This window comes from Dipodomys ordii, unplaced genomic scaffold (assembly GCF_000151885.1).
Source record: "Dipodomys ordii isolate 6190 unplaced genomic scaffold, Dord_2.0 Scaffold1000000416, whole genome shotgun sequence".
Classification (NCBI taxonomy): domain Eukaryota; kingdom Metazoa; phylum Chordata; class Mammalia; order Rodentia; family Heteromyidae; genus Dipodomys; species Dipodomys ordii.
The window spans coordinates 50,001-68,773 of NW_012284033.1; the positions used below are offsets into that span (position 1 = coordinate 50,001).

The 18,773-nt window shown below is 59.7% G+C and overlaps 2 protein-coding genes and 1 pseudogene across 2 annotated transcripts; all 3 read right to left on the reverse strand.

The window, feature by feature from the left end:
* The window catches only part of LOC106002713, an 8,538-nt pseudogene extending 7,462 nt beyond the window's left edge, over positions 1–1,076 (reverse strand).
* Positions 1,077–2,993: 1,917 nt separating this feature from the next.
* On the reverse strand, positions 2,994–7,407 carry LOC106002714 (matrix-remodeling-associated protein 5-like). Its single transcript, XM_013037538.1, has 4 exons — positions 6,896–7,407; positions 5,123–5,420; positions 4,033–4,549; positions 2,994–3,739 (listed from the first exon to the last, which is right to left on the reverse strand). The coding sequence occupies exons 1-4, from the start codon at positions 7,405–7,407 to the stop codon at positions 2,994–2,996; spliced, it is 2,073 nt and encodes a 690-aa protein (XP_012892992.1).
* Positions 7,408–12,806: 5,399 nt separating this feature from the next.
* Positions 12,807–18,460, reverse strand: LOC106002715. The gene is made up of 4 exons (XM_013037539.1): positions 18,276–18,460; positions 17,598–17,727; positions 15,890–16,277; positions 12,807–15,223 (listed from the first exon to the last, which is right to left on the reverse strand). Exons 1-4 carry the CDS (start codon positions 18,458–18,460, stop codon positions 12,807–12,809), a joined length of 3,120 nt encoding a protein of 1,039 aa, XP_012892993.1.
* Positions 18,461–18,773: the final 313 nt, after the last annotated feature.

The following is an 18,773-nucleotide window of genomic DNA, read 5'->3' on the forward strand; positions in this document are numbered from 1 at the left end:
TCCAGGCACCTGGGCTCCTACATCCGGAGGAATAAGATCCAACATCCGGGGTCTGAGCTACAACATCCGGGGTACTAATATCTAACATCCAGGGACCTGAGCTCCCACATTCGGGGCACTAACCTCCAACATCTGGGGACCTGAGCTCCTACATCCGGGGCACTGAAGTCCAATAACTGGGGACATGATCTCCCACATCCAGGGTACTAAGATTTAACATCCAGGGACCTGATATCCAACATCCGGGGCACTAACATCCAACATCCAGGGACCTAGTCTCCAACATCCGGGGTACTAACATCCAACATCCGGGGAACTGAAGTCCAACATCCGGGAACCTGATTTCCCACATCCGGGGACCTGATATCCAACATCCGGGGCACTAAGATCCAACAGCCGGGGACCTGGTCTCCAACATCCGGGGACCTGATCTTCAAATCCGGGGTACTAACATGTAACATCCGGGGACCTGATATCCAACATCCAGGGCACTAAGATCCAACATCCGGGGATTTGATATCCAACATCCACGATACTAACATCCAACAATCAGGGAACTGAGTTACTAGATGTCTATACAGTTCTCCTGGTGGAACATCCAGGGATCTGAGCTCCCACATCCGGGTAACTAAGGCCCTACATCCGGGCCGCCCCCTCTGCTCACCGCAGGCTGCGGTTCCCGAAGCTGCCCAGGTCACCCAGGCCCAGGTCGTCGGCCAAGAGCAGCAGGAAGTTGGGACGCGAGGGGGCAGGGCCTGCGCAGGGGCCAGGGGGGAGGAGGAGGAGGAGGAGGAAGGTGAGGGGTGGGGCCACGCAGCTGCTGTGCAACCTGAGGAGGAGAGAGAGGAGGAGGAGGGGTGGATGGGTGGATGGATGGGTGGATGGATGGATAGGTGGATGAGTGGATGGATGGATGGTTGGATGGGTGGATGGGTGGATGGATGGATGGGTGGATGGATGGATGGGTGGATGGGTGGATGGATGGATGGATGGATAGGTGGATGGGTGTATGGATGGATGGGTGGATGGGAGATGGAAGGGCTCCCCCTCCCTCCAGGCCCTCTCCTGACCAACATGGCACCCAGGATCGCGTCCTTCCCATGATGCTCCCCGTTTCCTGGAAGAGAAGGCCGGAAGCAGGAAGTGGGGAAGAGCTGAGGAACATCCGGCCACGCCAGGGCCAGGCTGCTGTTGCCCCCACCAGTACATCAGCCCCTCACCTCATCTTTCCAGGCCTGTGGCGGGGCCCTGCAGCCCCCACCCCGGGGCATGGTGGGACATCCGGGGGGCTCCAAAAAGCAATCGAAGCCCCCCCACCCCAGGTCCCCACACCTCTCCCTGTGTTCCGCAGAGGACGAACTCACATCCTCAGTTCTCTGCCATCAGCGCCTGGGTCTGCTGCTCTCCCTGCCAGCCAGGAAGCTCGCAGGGCTCAAATGTCCACATCACTCCAGCAGCCAGAACTCCACAAGCCCCCTCCAAAATAAAAGTCCCCTTGTCCCTTGGAAAGGAACAGGATGTGGTGCTGAAGGGGAAGGCGGGGAAGGAAGGGAAAAGCCCGGAGTTGTTGGGCTGGGCGCCAAGAAATTGCCAGGCCTGGCAGAGGCAGGAGGAAGGGGAGGAGGGAAACCTCGAGAACTACATGGAGGGCTGCAATAAGAGTCAGGACCATCAGGGAGCGTGGCCTGTGCTCAGTAGGGCGTGGCCAGAACTCAGGAGGGTGTGGCCTGGGCTGGGGAGGAAGTGAGGGACTCAGGAGGGCTTGGCCTGCGCTGGGACAGAAGTGAGGAAGAATTCCATCCAGAAGCAGCATGGCTGCTTTATTGCCTCCGAGTCTGAGGAAGGACCCCAACGGCCAAAGCGCAGCTGGAGCCCGGGGCCAAGGTGTGGAGCGCCTGCTCCGCCCACATCCGGGTTCCACCTCTCACATCTGGGTCTCAACCCCTCACATGTGGGTCCCAACCCTCACATCCGGGTCCAAACCCCTCACATCCGGGTCCTGGAGCCTTCCAGTGGACCTGGAGATAAGTGACATCCTGGTACTCGCCTCCACATCTGGGTTCCCGGACCTGGAGATCCCTAACATCCAGGTACCCACCCCACATACGGGTTCACGGACCTGGAGGTCCCTAACATCTGGGTACTCACCCCACATCCAGGTTCATGGACCTGGAGTTCCCTAACATCTGGGTACTCACCCCACATTCAGGTTCATGGACCTGGAGGTCCCTAACATCCGAGTACCCAACCCACATCCGGGTTCACGGACCTGGAGGTCCCTAACATCCGGGTAGTTCCCATTCCACATTTTGGTCCGTCCAGGAGGGTCCACCTCAGTGGATGTGGAGGGACCTGACATCCGGGATCCCCACGCCACATCCGGGTCCTAGACCCTGTCAGTGGAAGGAGAGGAGCATGACATCCGGGACTCCACACCCCACAGCCAGGCCTGTGGATGTGATATCTGGGTCCTGCCCAGCACATATCCGGGTCCCTGCCACAGTCCACATCCAGGTTAATGGACATGGACTTACATAACATCCGGGTTCCCCACTCAACATCCGGGTCCTGGCCCCTCAGTGGACCTGGAGATAGGTGACATCCGGGTCCCCCAGTCCACATCCAGGTCCTGGCCCTTCAGTGGACCTGGAGACAAGTGACATCCGGGTTCCCCAGGCCACATCTGGGTCAGTGGACACGAATGAGGGTGACATCCAGGTCCCTCCCAGTCCACATCTGTGTACTGGCCCCTCAGTGGATATGAAGGAAGGTGACATCCGGGTCCCTCCTAGTCCACATCCGGGTCCAGACCCATCAGTGCATCTGGAGGAAAGTGACATCCGGTTCCTCCATGCCACTTCCGGGTCAGTGGACATGGAAGAAAGTGACATCCGGGTTTCTCCCAGTCCACATCCGGGTCCTGGCCCTTCAGTGGACCCAAAGATAGGTGACATCCGGGTCTTTCCCAGTCCACATCTGGGTCCCTCCAGGTCCTAGCCTCTCCGTGGCCTCTGGTCGAACCGCAGCTTCTGTACAGCGCGCGCAGGTTCGGAACCCCACATCCGGGCATCTTCTGGCTGGGGCCCAAGAGTCTTGCTGGAGCTGGACATCCGGGTCTCACGCGCTTTCCCGGCAACCGAACCCAGCGGCCTAAAGGCAGGAATGAAGCCCCACATCCGGGTCTTCTTGGTCTGTGGCCCGGCAACCGAACGCAGAGGCCTAGATGCTGCGGTGGAGCCCAACGTCCTGGTATCTTCACTTGGTTGCCCTGCAACCGAACGCCGCGGCCTAGCGGCGGGACTGAAGCCCCACATCCGCGTCTCCTCAGTCCGTTGCCCTGCCATGGCACCCAGCGGCCTAGTGGCGGGAATGAAGCTGAACATCCTGGTCTCCGGCGCGCGGGGGGCGTGTCCGGGCGGCGCCCCGGGGTGGGCATGGCAGATGTAGGTGCCTCGGTCCCGCTCGGAGGCGGCGCGCACCTCCAGGCTGCCGTCGGCGCCCAGCGTGAAGCGGCCTCGCCTCTGCGGCCCACGTAGCACCAGCCCGCTGGGCAGGCGCCAGGACACCGGAAGCGTGGAGGTGGGGCAGCGCAGCCGGAAGCTGCCGCCCAGCACCACACGCAGCGCCGCCTCCGACGCCGTCCCAGGGGGCGGAGTCAGCGCCTCAGAGGGCAGAGTCGGCGCGTCAGGGGGTGGAGTCAGCGCCCAAGATGGCGGGGCAGGCGGGCCAGGGGGCGGAGCTGCCTCAGAGGGCGGAGCCAGCACACCAGTGGACAGAGTCAGCGCCCAAGATGGCGGGGCAGGCGCGTGATGGGGCGGAGCCGGTGCAACAGGGGGCGGAGTCAACGCCTCAGAGGGTGCAGTCAGCGCCCAAGATGGCGGGGCAGGCAGAGGGCGGAGCCAATGCAACAGGGGGCGGAGTCAATGCCTCAGAGGGCCCAGTCAGCGCCCAAGATGGCGGGGCAGGCGCCCAAGATGGCGGGGCAGGCGTGCCAGGGGGCGGAGTCAATACCTCAGAGGGCAGAGCCGACACCGCAGGGGGCAGAGCCCGCGCCCACCCGGGCTTCTCCTGCCGGGTTGCGCGCCACGCATGCCACGGCGTAGCTGCCACCGCTGCGCAGCGCACGCACATCCGGGATTTCCAACGTCCCACGAGCATCCACGCTGATCCCTCCCCCCGTGTGACTGCGATACGGGACTGGAAGTACCAGCCCGCCCGGAAGTTCCCACAGCAGGCGGGGCTCGGGGACGCCATCCGCCTGGCAGCGCACGCGCAGACGCACCACGGGGGAGACCCGAATGTCCTCGTTCACGTCATCATGGACGTCAGGTGTGACCCGGATGTGCGGCGACCGCAGCTGCACGTGTAGGCGCAGGGTGGCGCGCCGGCCCCGCCCCGCCACGCACGTGTACGTGCCTGCGTCGGCCCGCCGTGCCCCCCGCAGGCGCAGACGCCCATCTGGCAGCACACGGAAGTGGGCATCCTCCGAGCCGGACGTGAAGGCCACGGGCTGCAAGGCCGGCGTCAGCCAGGTCACTGCGTGCGACCCCTGGGTCACGGGGCATGTGAGGGTCACGGGGGCGCCATAGGGTACGGAGAGCTCGGGCGGTAGCGGGGCGGAAGCGGAAGTGGGAGACGAAGAGGAAGCAGGAAATGAAGGGGAAGCAGGAAGTGAAGCAGGAAGCAAAGGGGAAGCAGGAAGTGAAGAGGAACCAGGAAGTGAAGAGGAAGAGGAAACAGGAAATGAAGGAAGAGACTGAGAGGAAGAGGAAGAAGGAAAGGAAGAGGAAGAAGAGGAAACATGAGAGGAAGCAGGAAGAGATGGAGAAGAGGAAGTACAAGGAAAAGAAGAGGAAACAGGAAAAGAATGTGAAGAAGAGGAAGAAGGAAGAGACTGAGAAGAGGAAGAGGAAGGAAAGGAAGAAGAGGAAGGAAGAGATTGAGAGGAAGAGAACAGGAAGGGATGAGAGGAAGAGGAAGAAGGAAAGGAAGAGGAAACAGGAAAGGAAGAGGAAGAAGGAAGTGACTGAGAGGAAGAGGAAGAACCCTCCCCAGGCCCCGCCCCCCCACCCGTGGTCACACATCCGAGGTCTAACCCAGGCCCCAGGTCCCAGATCCCCACAATCCCATCAGGGCTCGTGACCCGAACATCCGGGTCTCCCAGGACACCGGATGGGACATGGAGGCAGTGGTGGGCAGCACAGTCCTCCCTGGGGTCGGTGTCCTGGGTCACAGGGGTCACGGGAAGCCGGGTTTGCAGATAGGAGCCGCCTGGCCCAGCCACCAACTCCACGCGCAGCCGTGCATGCGCGTTGCCCGCCGCGTTGCGGGCCACGCACACGTACTCCCCCGCGTCACGTGACGTCACCGGACGCACGGAGAGCGTGCCGTTGGGAAAGGCGCGGACCCGGATGTCAGAGCTGGGGAGGGGAGAGGGAGGGAGGGCAGGAAGGAAGGAGGGGAGGAAGGAGGGAAGGGTGAAGGAAGGATTGGAGGGAAGGAAGGATTGGAGGGTAGGAAGGATGAAAGGATCGGAGGGAAGGAAGGATTGGAGGGAAGGAAGGAAGGATTGGACGGAAGGAAAGATGGAAGGATTGGAGGGAAGTAAGGAAGGATTGGAGGGAAGGAAGGAAGGATTGGAGGGAAGGAAGGATGGAAGGATTGGAGGGAAGGAAGGAAGGATTGGACGGAAGGAAGAAAGGATTGGACGGAAGGAAAGATGAAAGGATTGGAGGGAAGTAAGGAAGGATTGGAAGGAAGGAAGGATTGGAGGGAAGGAAGGATGGAAGGATTGGAGGGAAGGAAGGAAGGATTGGAGGGAAGGAAAGATTGGAGGGAGGGAAGGAAGGATTGGAGGGAAGGAAGGATGGAAGGATTGGAGGGAAGGAAGGAAGGATTGGAAGGAAGGAAGAAGGATTGGAGGGAAGGAAGGAGAGAATGTAGGGAAGGGAGGTTGGAAGGAAGGAGGGAATGTAGGGAAGGAAGGAAGGAAGGAAGGATTGGAGGGAAGGAAGGAAGGATCGGAGGGAAGGAAGGAAGGAGGGAAGGAAGAAGGGAAGGAAGAAAGGAGGGAGGGAAGGAAGGAGGGAAGGAAGTAATAGGAGGAAAGACCATAAGGAAGGGAAGACAAATTTGAAGCCAATGTTAGTTATTCGCACATGTGACATATGCATCCAATACTCATCTTGTATCGATCCCTGATCGATCATCTATCAATGATCGATCACTAGGGTTCTACCTTGCGATCTGGCAAGCCAGGACCTATCAATTACCTATTCACTGCTAATGGATCTACCATCCCCACCTCATCTCTAGCAATATTTAATCGATAATCGATTTGTTATCTATGGTCTACTGTATCTATGTCATCTGTCTAATCCATCCTCTATCAATTAACTATCTATCAAGGGGTATCATCTTTATCCCAACTATGGGTGGATAGATGGATGGGTGGATGGATGGATGGATGGATGGGTGGATGGGTAGATGGATGGGTGGATGGATGGGTGGATGGATGGGTGGGTGGAAGGGTGGGTGGATGGATGAGTGGATGTGTGGATGGATGGAGGGATGGATGGATGGATGGGTGGATGGATGAGTGGATGGGTGGATGAATGGAGGGATGGATGGATGGATGGGTGGATGGGTGGGTGGATGGATGGGTAGATGGATGAATGGATGGATGTGTGGGTGCATGGATGGATGGGTGGATGGATGGATGGGTGAGTGGATGGATGGATGGATGGGTGGGTGGATGGGTGGATGGATGGATGGGTGAGTGGATGGATGGATGGATGGGTGGGTGGATGGGTGGATGGATGAGTGGCTGATGGATGTGTGGATGGGTAGATGCACAGGTGGATGGATGGATGTGCCCCCCACTTCCCACACTCACCTGCTCCCAGCATCCACCAGGCGCCCATCTGGCAGCCTCCAGAACACGCGTGGGGCAGGGTCCCCACGCGCGTGGCAATGCAGCGTGAGGTCAGCGCCGTGGGGCACACGCGTGGCAAGCGGGCCTCGGGGTCGGATGCTGGGGGGGAGACGCGCGTGCGCAGGTGTGACTTCGACGTGCACAGTGCGTCTCGCGCTGCTCAGCGCGTTGGCGGCCACACACTCGTACTCACCGGCATGGCGCGGGGCCTGCAGGCGGCGCAGCACCAGCGTGCCATTGGGGAGGACGTAGATGTCGCTGAGTCGAGGGTGCGTGTGCGCATGCACGGGTCTCATGTGGGTCCCGTCAGGCAGACGCCAGTGCAGGGCCGCAGGGGGCCAGGCCTGGGCTGTGCAGGGCAGGTGCAGGGTGAGGCCCGCGTGGGCCGAAACGAACTCCGTGGGCGCCTCGCGCAGCACGGGGGGAGAGGGGGAGGCGTGCATGACATTTCCACGTGTGTCAGAGCCACGCATGCGTGCTTCATGTGTATCAGGTGAGTGTGGAAGGGATGTGATCATGTCCCTTTCACGAGTGATATTTCCACGTGTGACCATTGTGTGAGTGTCAGATTCACGCGTGACATTTACACGCGTGTCAGATCCATGCATGTGCGGTCCAAGAGTATCAGGGCCATGCAGAAGGGACCTGATCGTGTTCATTCCACGCGTGACATTTTCACGTGTGACATTTTCACGCGTGTCAGGTCTATGAATAACGGACCTGATCGTGTCCATTCCACGCCTGTCATATCCAAGCGTGACATTTGCACGCGTGTCTGATCCACGTATGTGCATTCTAAGAGTGTCAAGTCCATGCAGAAGGGGTCTGATCGTGTCCCTTTCACGTGTGACATTTCCACGCGTGACCACCATCTTAGAGTCAGATCCACGCGTGACATTTCCACTGGTGTTAGTCCTATGAATAACGGACATGATCGTGTCCCTTTCACGCGTGACATTTACACGTGTGACATTTACACGTGTGACATTTCCACTCATGTCAGATGCAGTTATGTGCGTTTCACGCATGTCCAGTGAGTGTGGAAGGGATCTGATCGTGTCCATGTCACGTGTGACATTTTCACACGTGATCATCAAGTCAGTGGCAGGCCTACACGTGTCCAGTTTGCTCCTGTGAGGTCCACTCCTGTCCTTTCCATGCATGACCATCATGTGAGTTTCAGATCCATGTGTGATATTTCCACGCGTGTCCATTGTGCCAGCGTCAGATCCACTCGTGTCCGTCCCACGCATGTCAGGCGCCGCTGGGGTCAGCTCTATGCCTGGGGATGGACAGATGGACGGAGGGAGGGACAGAGGGACAGGGCGTTGGATAAGGGCCCCTGTGCTGGTCGGAGACAGTGCTCTGTCCCTCTGTCTTTCTGTCTGTCCGGCTGTCCATCTCTCTGTCCATCTGTCTATCCATCTGTCTGTCTGTCTGTCCCTCTGTCTGTCTGTCTCTGACAGTCTGTCTGTTCATCTGTCTACTTGTCCGTCCATCTGTCCATCTGTCTGTCCGTCCGTTTCTCTGTCCATCTCTCTGTCCGTCTGTCTATCCATCTGTCAGTCTGTCTATGTCTGTCTGTCTGTCCCTCTGTCTGTCTGTCTCTGTCAGTCTGTCTGTTCGTCTGTCTACTTGTCCGTCCGTCTGTCCATCTGTCTGTCCGTCCGTTTCTCTGTCCATCTGTCTGTCCCTCTGTCTCTCTGTCCCTCTGTCTGTCCCTCTGTCTCTCTGTCCCTCTGTCTCTCTCTGTCCATCTGTCTATCCATCCATCAGTCCATCCGTCTATCTGTCCATGTGTCTGTGTCACTCTGTCCACCGATGTATCTGTCTGTCCATTCATCTGTCCATCCATCTATCTACTGTCTACCTACCTGTGTATCCTTCCTTCCATCCATCTCTCTCTCTCTCTCTCTGTCTATGACTCTGTTTGTCTATCTGTCCATTGCTCTGTCTATCTATGATTCTGTCTATTTGTCCACTGGTCCATCCATCTAGCTATCTGTCCATCTGTCTGTCCACCTGTCTCTCTGTCTTTCTGCCTGTCTGTCTGGTGTCTGTCTACCTATCTGTCTATACATCCATCGGTCCATCCGTCTGTCTACCCACCCACCTGTCCATGTTATCTCTTTCAATCCATCCATCCATCTACCCGTCTGTCTATCCATCCATCTGTCCATCTGTCTCTCTGTGTATACCTCTGTCTGTCTATCTGTCCATTGGTCCATCTATCTATCTGTTCATCTGTCCCTCTGTTCGTCTCTGCCCATTCTTCTGTCTATCTGTCTCTATGGCTCTGTCTATCCGTCCATTGGTCTGTCTGTCTATCTATCTGTCTGTCTGTCTGTCTACCTATCCATCCATCCAACCATGTATGTTTCTATCTGTCTGTCTGTCTATCTGTCCATCTGTCCATGTATCTCTCTGTCTGTCTGTCTCTCTATGGCTCTGTCTGTCCATCCTTCCATTGGTCGGTCTGTCTGTCTCTTTCTATCTATCTGTCCATGTTTCTGGTGTCTGTCTGTCTACGGCTCTGTCTATCCGTCCATCAGTCTGTCTGTTTATCTGTCCATCAGTCCATGTATCTGTCTGTCTGTCTCTCTATGGCTCTGTCTATCTGTCCCTTGGTTTATCTGTCTACCTATCTATCTGTCCATCTATCTACTATCTGTCTACCTATCTATCCATCCTTCTGTCCGTCCATCTGTCCACCTGTCTCTGTATCCATCCGTCTGCCAGGTGTCTGTCTACCTATCTGTCTATATATCCATCAGTCTGTCTGTCTACCCATCCATCTGTCCATCTATCTCTTTGTCTATGGCTCTGTCTATCTGTCCATTGGTCTATCTATCCATCCAGCTGTCTGTCTGTCTACCTATCTATCCATCCATCCAACCATGTATGTTTCCATGTCTGTCTGTCTCTCCATCCATCTGTCCATGTATCTCTCTGTCTGTCTGTCTATGGCTCTATCCGTCCATTTGTTTATCTATCTATCAGTCTATCTGTCTGTCTATCTGTCCGTCTGTCTACTGTCTGTCTACCTGTCTATCCGTCCTTCTGTCCATCTGTCTGTCTGTCTCTCTATGGCTCTATCTGTCCATTCATCCATCTATCCACCTATCTGTCTGTCTGTCTGTCTGTCTATCCATCCGTCCCTCTATCTGTCTGCTCTATGTCTGTCTGTGCGTGCGTGTGTGTTTGTCTCCCCAGTCATCCTGTGCCCCACACGGCCAGGAACACAGACAACAGACAGACAGAGTAAAGGACTTCACCCCTCCCCTCCCCATGCTCTCTGACCTGTCCATGCCCTCTGCCCTCCCAGTGACCCCTGACCTCCCTGTGACCTCTCCATGACCTCTGACTATGTGACCTCTGACCTCCTGTGACTCCTGGCTTCCCCATGACCTCTGACCTCCCAGTGACCCACCCAAGACCTCCCCGTGACCTCTCCATGACCCCTGAGTTCCCCATGACCTTTGATTTCCCATCCACTTCTCACCTGCCCATGGCCTCTCACCTCCCCGTGACCTCTCCATGACCTCTGACCTCTCTGCAACCGCTGACCCTACTGTGACCCCTGACTTCCCTGTGACCTCTGACCCCCCGTGACCCCTAACCTCCCCATGACCTCTGACCGTCTTGTATCCTCCCTGTGACCTCTAATCTCCACCTCCTATCTGGCTCCCCTCAGTCCCCCGTCCCCAAGCCAAGAGCCTGCAGGAGACAGATGGGTAAACTGAGGCTCACCCGTGTCCAGCTCGTTCCAGGCGCCACGGGGCGGGGTCACGGTGGGCAGGGCCGGGGGTCGCGGGTCAAAGGTCCTGGGGTCACCATCGGGGGAAGCCGCAGGACGGGAAAGGAGGGCATCCGGGGCACGGCCGTGCAGGGTCGTGACCACGGGGTCACGGGGGTTTGCCGTGGGGCCCGGCCGGGCGCAGTGGGCTTTGTGCTGTCGCCCCCGCCTGCGGCCGCCTCCGAGCCTCCTGGGGACCGGAAGTAAGGAGGCCGGAAGTGAGGAGGCCGGAAGTGCAGAGGTCGGAGCAGCGGATGCTCGAGGGGTGGAGGTCGGAAGTGGGGATGTCCGTGTCAAAACCAGAAGTGGAGAGGTCCGTAGGGAGACCGGAAGTGTGGAAGTCAGAAGTGGGAATCTCTGAGTGGTGACCGGAAGTCGGGTGGTCCGACTGGAGACCGGAAGTGGGGAGTTCCGTGGGGAAACTAGAGGTGTGGAAGCCGGAAGTGGGGATCTCTCAGTCGAAAACCGAAGTGGGTAGGCCGAAGTAGTGGAGGCCGGAACTGTGGATTTCCGAGTGGAAACCGGAAGTGGGGAGACAGGAAGTGGGGTAGTCCGAATGGAGACCGGAAGTGGGGATCTCCTTATGGAGACCGGAAGTGTAGATCTGCGAGTGGAGCCCAGAAGTGGGGATGTTCGAGACAAAACCGGAAGTGTGGAAGCCGGAAGTGGGGTGGTCCGAGTGGAGACCGGAAGTAGGAATTTTCGAGTGGAAACTGGAAGTGTGGAAGCAGGAAGTACAGGAGTCCGAGTGGAGACTGGAAGTGGGGAGGTCTGCGGGGAGAGCGGAAGTGGGTAGGCGGAAGTAGTGAAGACAGGAAGTGGTGATGTTTTAGTGGAAACCGGCAGTGTGGAGACCGGAAGTGGGGTGGTCTGAGTGGAGACCGGAAGTGGTGAGGTCTGAGTGGAGACCGGAAGTGGGTCGGCGGAAGACACAGAGACCGGAAGTGGGGATATTTGCGTCGAAACCGGAAGTGTAGAAACCGGAAGTGTGGACACCGGAAGCGAGGAGGTCTCCGTGGAGACAGGAAGCAGGGCGGGCGGGGCCCGGAAGTCACCCGTGCCGCGGCCGCGCACGCGCGCCAGGATTTGCGCCCAGTGCTCAGGCCGGATGTGCTCGGCAGCCACTGGCGGGCGCGGGCGGCGCGGCAAGGCGGGCTCGAAACTGCGGCTGGCGGGGGCGGCGCGGGGGGCGGGAGGGGGAGGCGGAGGCGGCAGACGCCGCTGCTGCCCACGCCCCGGGCCGCCCGCAGGACGCCGACGCCACAGCCGCGCTTCTCCGGTGCCCAGGCCCGAGCTAGGCACGTCAACAATGACGTCAGCGCCACGCGACGCCCCCGCGGCCGCTTCCGCAGCAGCGCCCGCCATCTTGGAATCCGCCATTTTTGAATCCGCCATCTTGGCCTTCACCATCTTGTAATCCGCCATCTTAATTCCCTCCATCTTGGATTCCTCCATCTGGGATTCCGCCATGTTGGTTCCCTCCATCTTTGATTCCACCACCTTGTTTTCGGCCATCTTTATTCCTTCCATCTTGTTTTCCGCCATCTTGATTCCTTCTATCTTGGATTCTGCCATGTTGCTCTCCCTGATCTTGTTTCCCTCCATTTTGGATTCCGCCATCTTGGCGTCCACCATCTTGGAATCCGCCATGTTGGTGTCGGCCATGTTGGATTCCACCATGTTTTCGGCCATCTTGGCTTCCGCCATCTTAGTTCCCTCCATGTTTGATTCTGCAATCTTGGCTTCCGCCATTTTGTTTTCTTCCATCTTGGATTCCACCATCTTGGTTCCCTCCATCTTGGTGTCCACCACCTTGTTTTTGGCCATCTTGGAATCCGCCATGTTGGCGTCGGGCATGTTAGATTCTGCCATGTTTTCGGCCATCTTGCTTCCCTCCATTTTGGATTCCGCCATCTTGGTGTCCACCATCTTAGAATCCACCATCTTAATTCCCTCCATCTTGCTTTCCGCCATCTTGTTGCCTTCCATCTTGGCTTCCGCCATCTTGTCCCCCGCCGCCCCGCCCACGCTGACGTCGGCGTCCCAGCGCGCCAGCCCCAGCGCGTTGGAAGCCACTCACACATAGCGCCCGGCGTGCCTTGGGCCCAGCGTGGGCAGCGTCAGCGTCCCGTCCGCCCCGACCCCGACGCCGTCCGTCCCCAGCTCCGTCCCCGCCCAGGCCCAGCGCCCGCCCGGCAGCAGCCAGCCCACGCGCGCCGCCGGCTCCGCCTCCGCTCGGCAGCCCAGCCGCAGCGCGGCGCCCTCAGGCAGCGTCAGAGCCGTGGCTGCTGGCGCCCGCGACGCCACCACGAACACGCGCTGCGCCCGGCCTGCCATGGCGGACTCAAAGCCACCGTAGGCCACAGGGCCCAGGGCTGCAGACGGGGCATAGGCCGCGGGGGCTGTGGCTTCAGAAGGGGCGGAGGCCGTGGGGGCTGTGGCTTCAAGGCTGGTGTAGGCCGCGGGGCCTGTGGCTTCAGAGGTGTCAAAGGCCGCGGGGCCTGGGGCTTCAGACACGGTGTAGGCTGCGGGGCCTATGGCTTTCTCCTCAGTGTAGGCCTCAGATCCTATGGCTTTTTCCTCAGTGAAGGCCTCGGATTCTATGGCTTCATTTGCACCATAGGCCTCGGATTCTATGGCTTCATTCACAGCATAGGCCTCGGACTGTATGGCTTTTTCATCACCATAGGTCTCAGATTTTGTGGCTTTTTCCTCAGTGTAGGCCTCGGATCTCATGGCTTCATCTGAGCCATAGGCACTGGATTCTTTGGCTTTCTCAGTGTAGGCCTCAGATCCTATGGCTTCATTCTCAGTGTAGGCCTCAGATTCTATGGCTTCATTCACGTCATAGCCCTCAGATTTGATGGCTTTCTCCTCAGCATAGGCCTGGGATCCTGTGGCTTTCTCCTCAGGGTAGGCCTCGGATCTTGTGGCTTTTTCCTCAGCATAGGCCTCAGATCTCGTGGCTTTCTCCTCAGCGTAGGCCTTGGATCCTATGGCTTCATTCACACCATAGGCCTCAGATTCCATGGCTTCCTCCTCCACGTAGGCCCCGGACCCCGTGGCTCCGTCCCTGCTGTAGGCCACGTGCCATCCCTCGGTTTCCCCGTGGCGCCCCACTCGGGCCTCGCAGCGATACCAGCCAGCGTCGGCCTGGCGCACCTCGTGGATCTCCAGCGTTGTTCCCCCGTCATGGCCGCCGTCCTCATCGCCCAGCAGGACGGAGCCGTCAGGCTGCGTCCAGGCCACGCGTGGTGTTTCCGAGCCTTGCGCCGCACAGTGCAGCCGCAGCGTCTGCCCCGGGGTCACCACGTGCACGTCATCGGGGTCATCACGGGGGTCGAGGGTCACCCAGGGCGCGTCCTCCGGGTCCTCGGGGCCACGCACGCACGCCGTCCACGTCAGATGCATGTGTGGCCCGCGCAGCCCGGCCCAGCGCAGCGTCAGCTCGGGCTGCAGCAGCCAGGCAGGCCGCGCCCACAGCCGGGCCACCACGCCCGGAACTGACGTTGGCGAAGATGACGACAAGCCAGGGCCCCGCACCAGGCGGTAGGCCTTGCCCACATCCGGGTCATGGACATCGGGGAAACTGGCCTCAGGGTGGGCGGGGCCTATGTCCTGATCATACTCATGGCCTACATCCGGGTGTCTGTCCTGCTGGCGGGAGGGCCCTACATCCGGGTCTCGGGCTTGATACATATAGCTTACATCCGGGTATTTGTCCTGCAGATGGGTGTGGCCTACAACCGGGTCTCTGTCCTGAGCGTGGGCAGGGCCTACATCAGGGTCTCTGGCTCCCTGGTGGACGTGGCCTATATCAGGGTTCCTGGTTCGATGGTGGGCCTGGCCTACATCTGAGTCTGTGGCCTGATACATATGGTCCACATCCGGGTCTCCGCCCTGACGGTGGGCGTGGCCTACATCCGGGTGCCTGTCCTGATACAGCTCATCCCCATCAGGGTCTCCGCCCGAGGGTTGGGCGTGGCCTTCCCCGGATCCATCTCCCAGGTCCCCATCCGAGTGGGCATGGCGCGGCGCCTCTGGGTCCCAGCGCATCATCAGCGCGACGTCATCAGTGTCATCGCCTCCCAGCAGGCGGCGGGCATGTGCGAGGTGGGCAGGGTCGGCATAGCAGACGAGGGCGGCACTAAGCGTCAGGCGCACGTGCGCAGGGGTGTCGGGGGCGAGGCCGGGCCGCACGTCGAGGTCGCGCACGACGGGCGCGTGCCGCAGGCGGCAGGCAAGGTGGGCGGTACGGCCACGGGCGTCTGTCAGCCTCAGCCGCACTTCGCCCACATCCTCCCCGTCCTCCACTTCCTCTTCCTCTGCCTCCACTTCCGCTTCTGGCGGCTCCTCGCCATCCCCCGGGTCAGTGAGGATGCGCGGCGACCGACAGCGCATGCGTGGCGGCAGGCGACGCAGGTCCAGGCCGCGGCGGTCGGCGGGGCTGGCACAGGCCGCGCACGCCTGTTCCTTCCCACAGCGCAGCACGCCTGCAGGGGGGTCGGGAGAGGGGCGGGGCTGACATGGGACACGCCCCCCTGGGGAGCCTCGGCCACGCTCCCGCCGCGCCTGACTGGCTGGAGCTCGGCCACGCCCTTCCTGGGGGTTCTCAGCCACGCCCCCGCCATGCCTGACTGGCTGGAGATTGGCCACACCCCCTGCCGAGCCTCAGCCAAACCCCTGCCCTGCCTGACTGGCTGGAGCTCAGCCATGCCCCCCTGTGTCAGCTCAGCCACGTCCTCATCTCACCTAACTGGCTGGACCTCGGCCACGCCCCCGTGGAGCCTTAGCCACACCCTCGCCCTGCCTGAGTGGCTGAAGCTGGGCCACACCCTCCCTGTGGAGCCTCAGCAACGTCCCCGCCACGCCTTAGTGGCTAGACCTTGCCACGCCCCCTGCAGCTCCTCACTAATGCCCAGTCACGCCCAGCCACACTGCTGCCGTTTTTTACTGGCTGGAGCTCGGCCACGCCCCCCTGGGCACCTCGGCCACGCCTCTGCCCCACATGACTCAGGGAGCTCGGCTACTCACTTACGCCCAGCCACGACCCCGTCCTTTTTCACTGGCTGTAGCTTGGTCACGCTCCCTCTCTGCATCGCCTCAGCCCCGCCCCGCCCTCTCATTGGCCTGCACTTGACCACGCCCCCTCTGCTCACCTCGGCCCCGCCCCTGCAGGCCCTCCATCCAGCGCGCGCGGCAGCTGCAGGCCCAGGGGTTACCCTGTAGATGCAGCACGCGCAGCGCAGGTGCGCGGGCCAGGGTGCCGGCAGGCAGCGCTGCCAGGCGGTTCCCGGCCAGGTGCAGCACGCCCAGCGTGCAGGCCGGGACCCCGCGCACACGCAGCGTGGCCAGCGCCTCGGGCGCCAGCGCCGCCAGCCGGTTCCCATCCAGACGCAGCAGCCGCAGCGATGCCAGCCCCAGCAGTGCCCATGGGTGCACCGACTCCAGCCGGTTGTGGTCCAGGTACAGCCGGGACAGGCGCCGCAGACCCCGCAGGGAGCCCGTGTGCAGTGCCCGAAGCTGGTTGTAGCTCAGCTTCAGCACCTGCGTGGGTCAAAGGGGGCGTTTCTGGGATCTGAAGGGCCACTTCGGGGTCACTTCCTCCCCACTTCTGGTCTCTTTCGCCCCCTTCCGGTCTCACTTCTGCCCTACTTCCGTACCACTTCCTGTCACACTTCTGCTCCACATCCGGCTTCTGCTGACTTCTGCCTCTACTTCCTCCCACTTCCGAGTACATTTCCTCACTTCTTCCGTTCCCACTTCTGCCCCAGTCTCACTTCCTCCCTACTTCCAACTCACTTCCGCCCCAGTTCCGGGTCACTTCCTCCCCACTTCCGGCTGACTTCCGCCTCTACTTACTCCAAGTTCCTCCGCACTTCCGGCCACAGTTACGACCCTACTTCCTGTCACTTCTGGATCCATATCCTCACCACTTCTGCCCCACTTCTGGCTCACTTCCGCCTCACTTCAGCCCCGACTTCCTCCCACTTCCTACCCATTTCCTTCCTTATTTCTGCCCCACTTCCGGTCCTACCCATGGTCCTATTTCCACTTTCTTCCCCTCTTCCGGCTATGTATCATTCCCCACTTCTGGGTCACTTCCGCCCCCACTTCCTCCCCACTTCCTTCCCTATTTTCACTCCACTTCCGGATCCATATCCTCACCACTTCCGCCCCACTTCCACCTTACTTCCGCCCCTACTTCGTCCTGCTTCCTCCCCACTTCCTTCCCTATTTCCACCCCACTTCTCACTTCCGGAACCATATCCTAACCACTTCCGCCCCATTTCCGCCCCTAGTTCCTCCCACTTCCTCCCCACTTCCAGCTTATTTTTGCCCCTACTTCCTCACACTTCCTCCCTACTTCCCAATTTCCACCCCACTTCCGGCCCTACTTCCACTTCAGATCCATATCCTCACTACTTCCGACCCACTTCCGCTCCACTTCCTTCCCTATTTCCACTCAACATCCGGCTACACTTCCGGCCCTACTTCTTCCCAGGTCCTTATCCATTTCCGTCTCACTTCTGCCCCACTTCCGCCTCCCTTCTGCCTCGACTTCCTTCCATGTCCGTCTCTACTTCCTCCATTGATTCCCTACTTCCTCCCCACTTCCTTTGCTATTTGATCCCCATTTCTGCTTCCGCATTTCCCCCCTCCTTCCTCCCTACTCTTTTCCCACTTCCTTCTTCCTCTAACTTCCTTCCCACTTCCAGCCCTACTTCCTCCCACTTCCGTATCTATTTCCTCAAACTTCCACCCCACTTCCTCCCCTACTTTGTCCCACTTCACTGCGTATTTCTACCCCCACTTCCTGCCAAACTTCCTTCCACTTCCTTCCAATTCCGCCCACTCCCTGCGCACCTGCAGTGCACCCAGGTCGCTCAGGGCGCCCTTGGTGATGTCTGCGATCTCGTTTCCGTGCAGCAGCAGCAGCTGAAGTCTCGCGAGACCGGAGAAGGAAGCGTGCGTCAGGACCCGGATGTGGTTGAACCTAATTCAACAGATGAGAGGACAGGAAGAGGAAATCAGGAAACCAGCCTGAAAACCAGCGCTGGGAGGGCAGGACTTTTGTTTCCGGGTCAGGGTCAAGAATAATGAATCATTACTCATCATCATCTTCCTTCCTTCTTTCCTTCCTTTCCTCCCTCGCTTCCTTCCTTCCTTCCCTCCCTCCTTCCTTCCTTCCCTCCCTCCTTCCCTCCTTCCTTCCTTCTTTCCTTCCCTCCTTCCCTCCTTCCTTCCCTCCTTCCTTCCCTCCCTCCTTCCTTCCTTCCATCCTTCCCTCCTTCCTTCCCTCCCTCCCTCCTTCCTTCCCTCCCTCCTTCCTTCCCTCCTTCCTTCCTTCTTTCCTTCCCTCCTTCCTTCCTTCTTTCCTTCCCTCCTTCCTTCCTTCCTTCTATTCTCCCTTCCTTCCCTCCATCCTCCTTCCTTCCCTCCTTCTCTCCTTCCTTCTTTCCCTCCTTCCCTCCTTCCCTCCTTCTTTCCTTCCTTCCTTCCTTCCTTCCTCTTCCTTCCCCCCTTTCCCCCCCCAGGCCTCACCCCAGGTTCACGCGCTCCATCTTGGGGTCCAGCACGTGGGGCACGGCCCTGAGGCTGCAGAAGGTGCAGTGGAGCTCGGTGGGGACGTAGCAGGCGCAGGTCCTGGGGCAGCGGGTGGCGGGGGCTGGGTGGGGGCTACACAGGAGCAGCAGCAGCAGGAGCAGCGAGGCCCAGGGGCCCCCCATCCTGAGGCTGGGATGGAGGGGGGGAGGCTGGGGATGGAGGCCCAGGGGTGGAGGCCCAGGGAAATGGAGGGAAGGAGGCCTAGGGATTAGAGGCCAGGGTGGAGACTGGGGATGGAGGTCCAACAGGGTGGAGGATAGGGGTGGAGGCTGAGGAAGGAGACTGGAAGTTGGAGGCCCAGGGGGTGGAGGCCCAGGGATGGAGGCCTAAGGGAAGTGGAGGTCCAGGGATCGGGGCCTAGGGGTTAGAGGCCAGGTATGGAGGCTGGGGATGGAGGTCCAGGAAGGTGGAGGCCAGAGGTAGAGGCTGAGGATG

Coding starts and splice junctions, on each gene's coding strand:
- LOC106002714 (XM_013037538.1), bottom strand. CDS start 7,407: ATGCGTGGCTCTGACACACGTGGAAATGTCATGCACGCCTCCCCCTCT. Junction 5,421..6,895: donor CTGGTGGATGCTGGGAGCAG/GTGAGTGTGGGA, acceptor TCCCCTCCCCAG/CTCTGACATCCGGGTCCGCG. Junction 4,550..5,122: donor TCACGAGCCCTGATGGGATT/GTGGGGATCTGG, acceptor CCCGTGACCCAG/GGGTCGCACGCAGTGACCTG.
- LOC106002715 (XM_013037539.1), bottom strand. CDS start 18,460: ATGGGGGGCCCCTGGGCCTCGCTGCTCCTGCTGCTGCTGCTCCTGTGT. Junction 17,728..18,275: donor ATGGAGCGCGTGAACCTGGG/GTGAGGCCTGGG, acceptor CTGTTGAATTAG/GTTCAACCACATCCGGGTCC. Junction 15,224..15,889: donor CCTGCAGGGGCGGGGCCGAG/GTGAGCAGAGGG, acceptor ACCCCCCTGCAG/GCGTGCTGCGCTGTGGGAAG.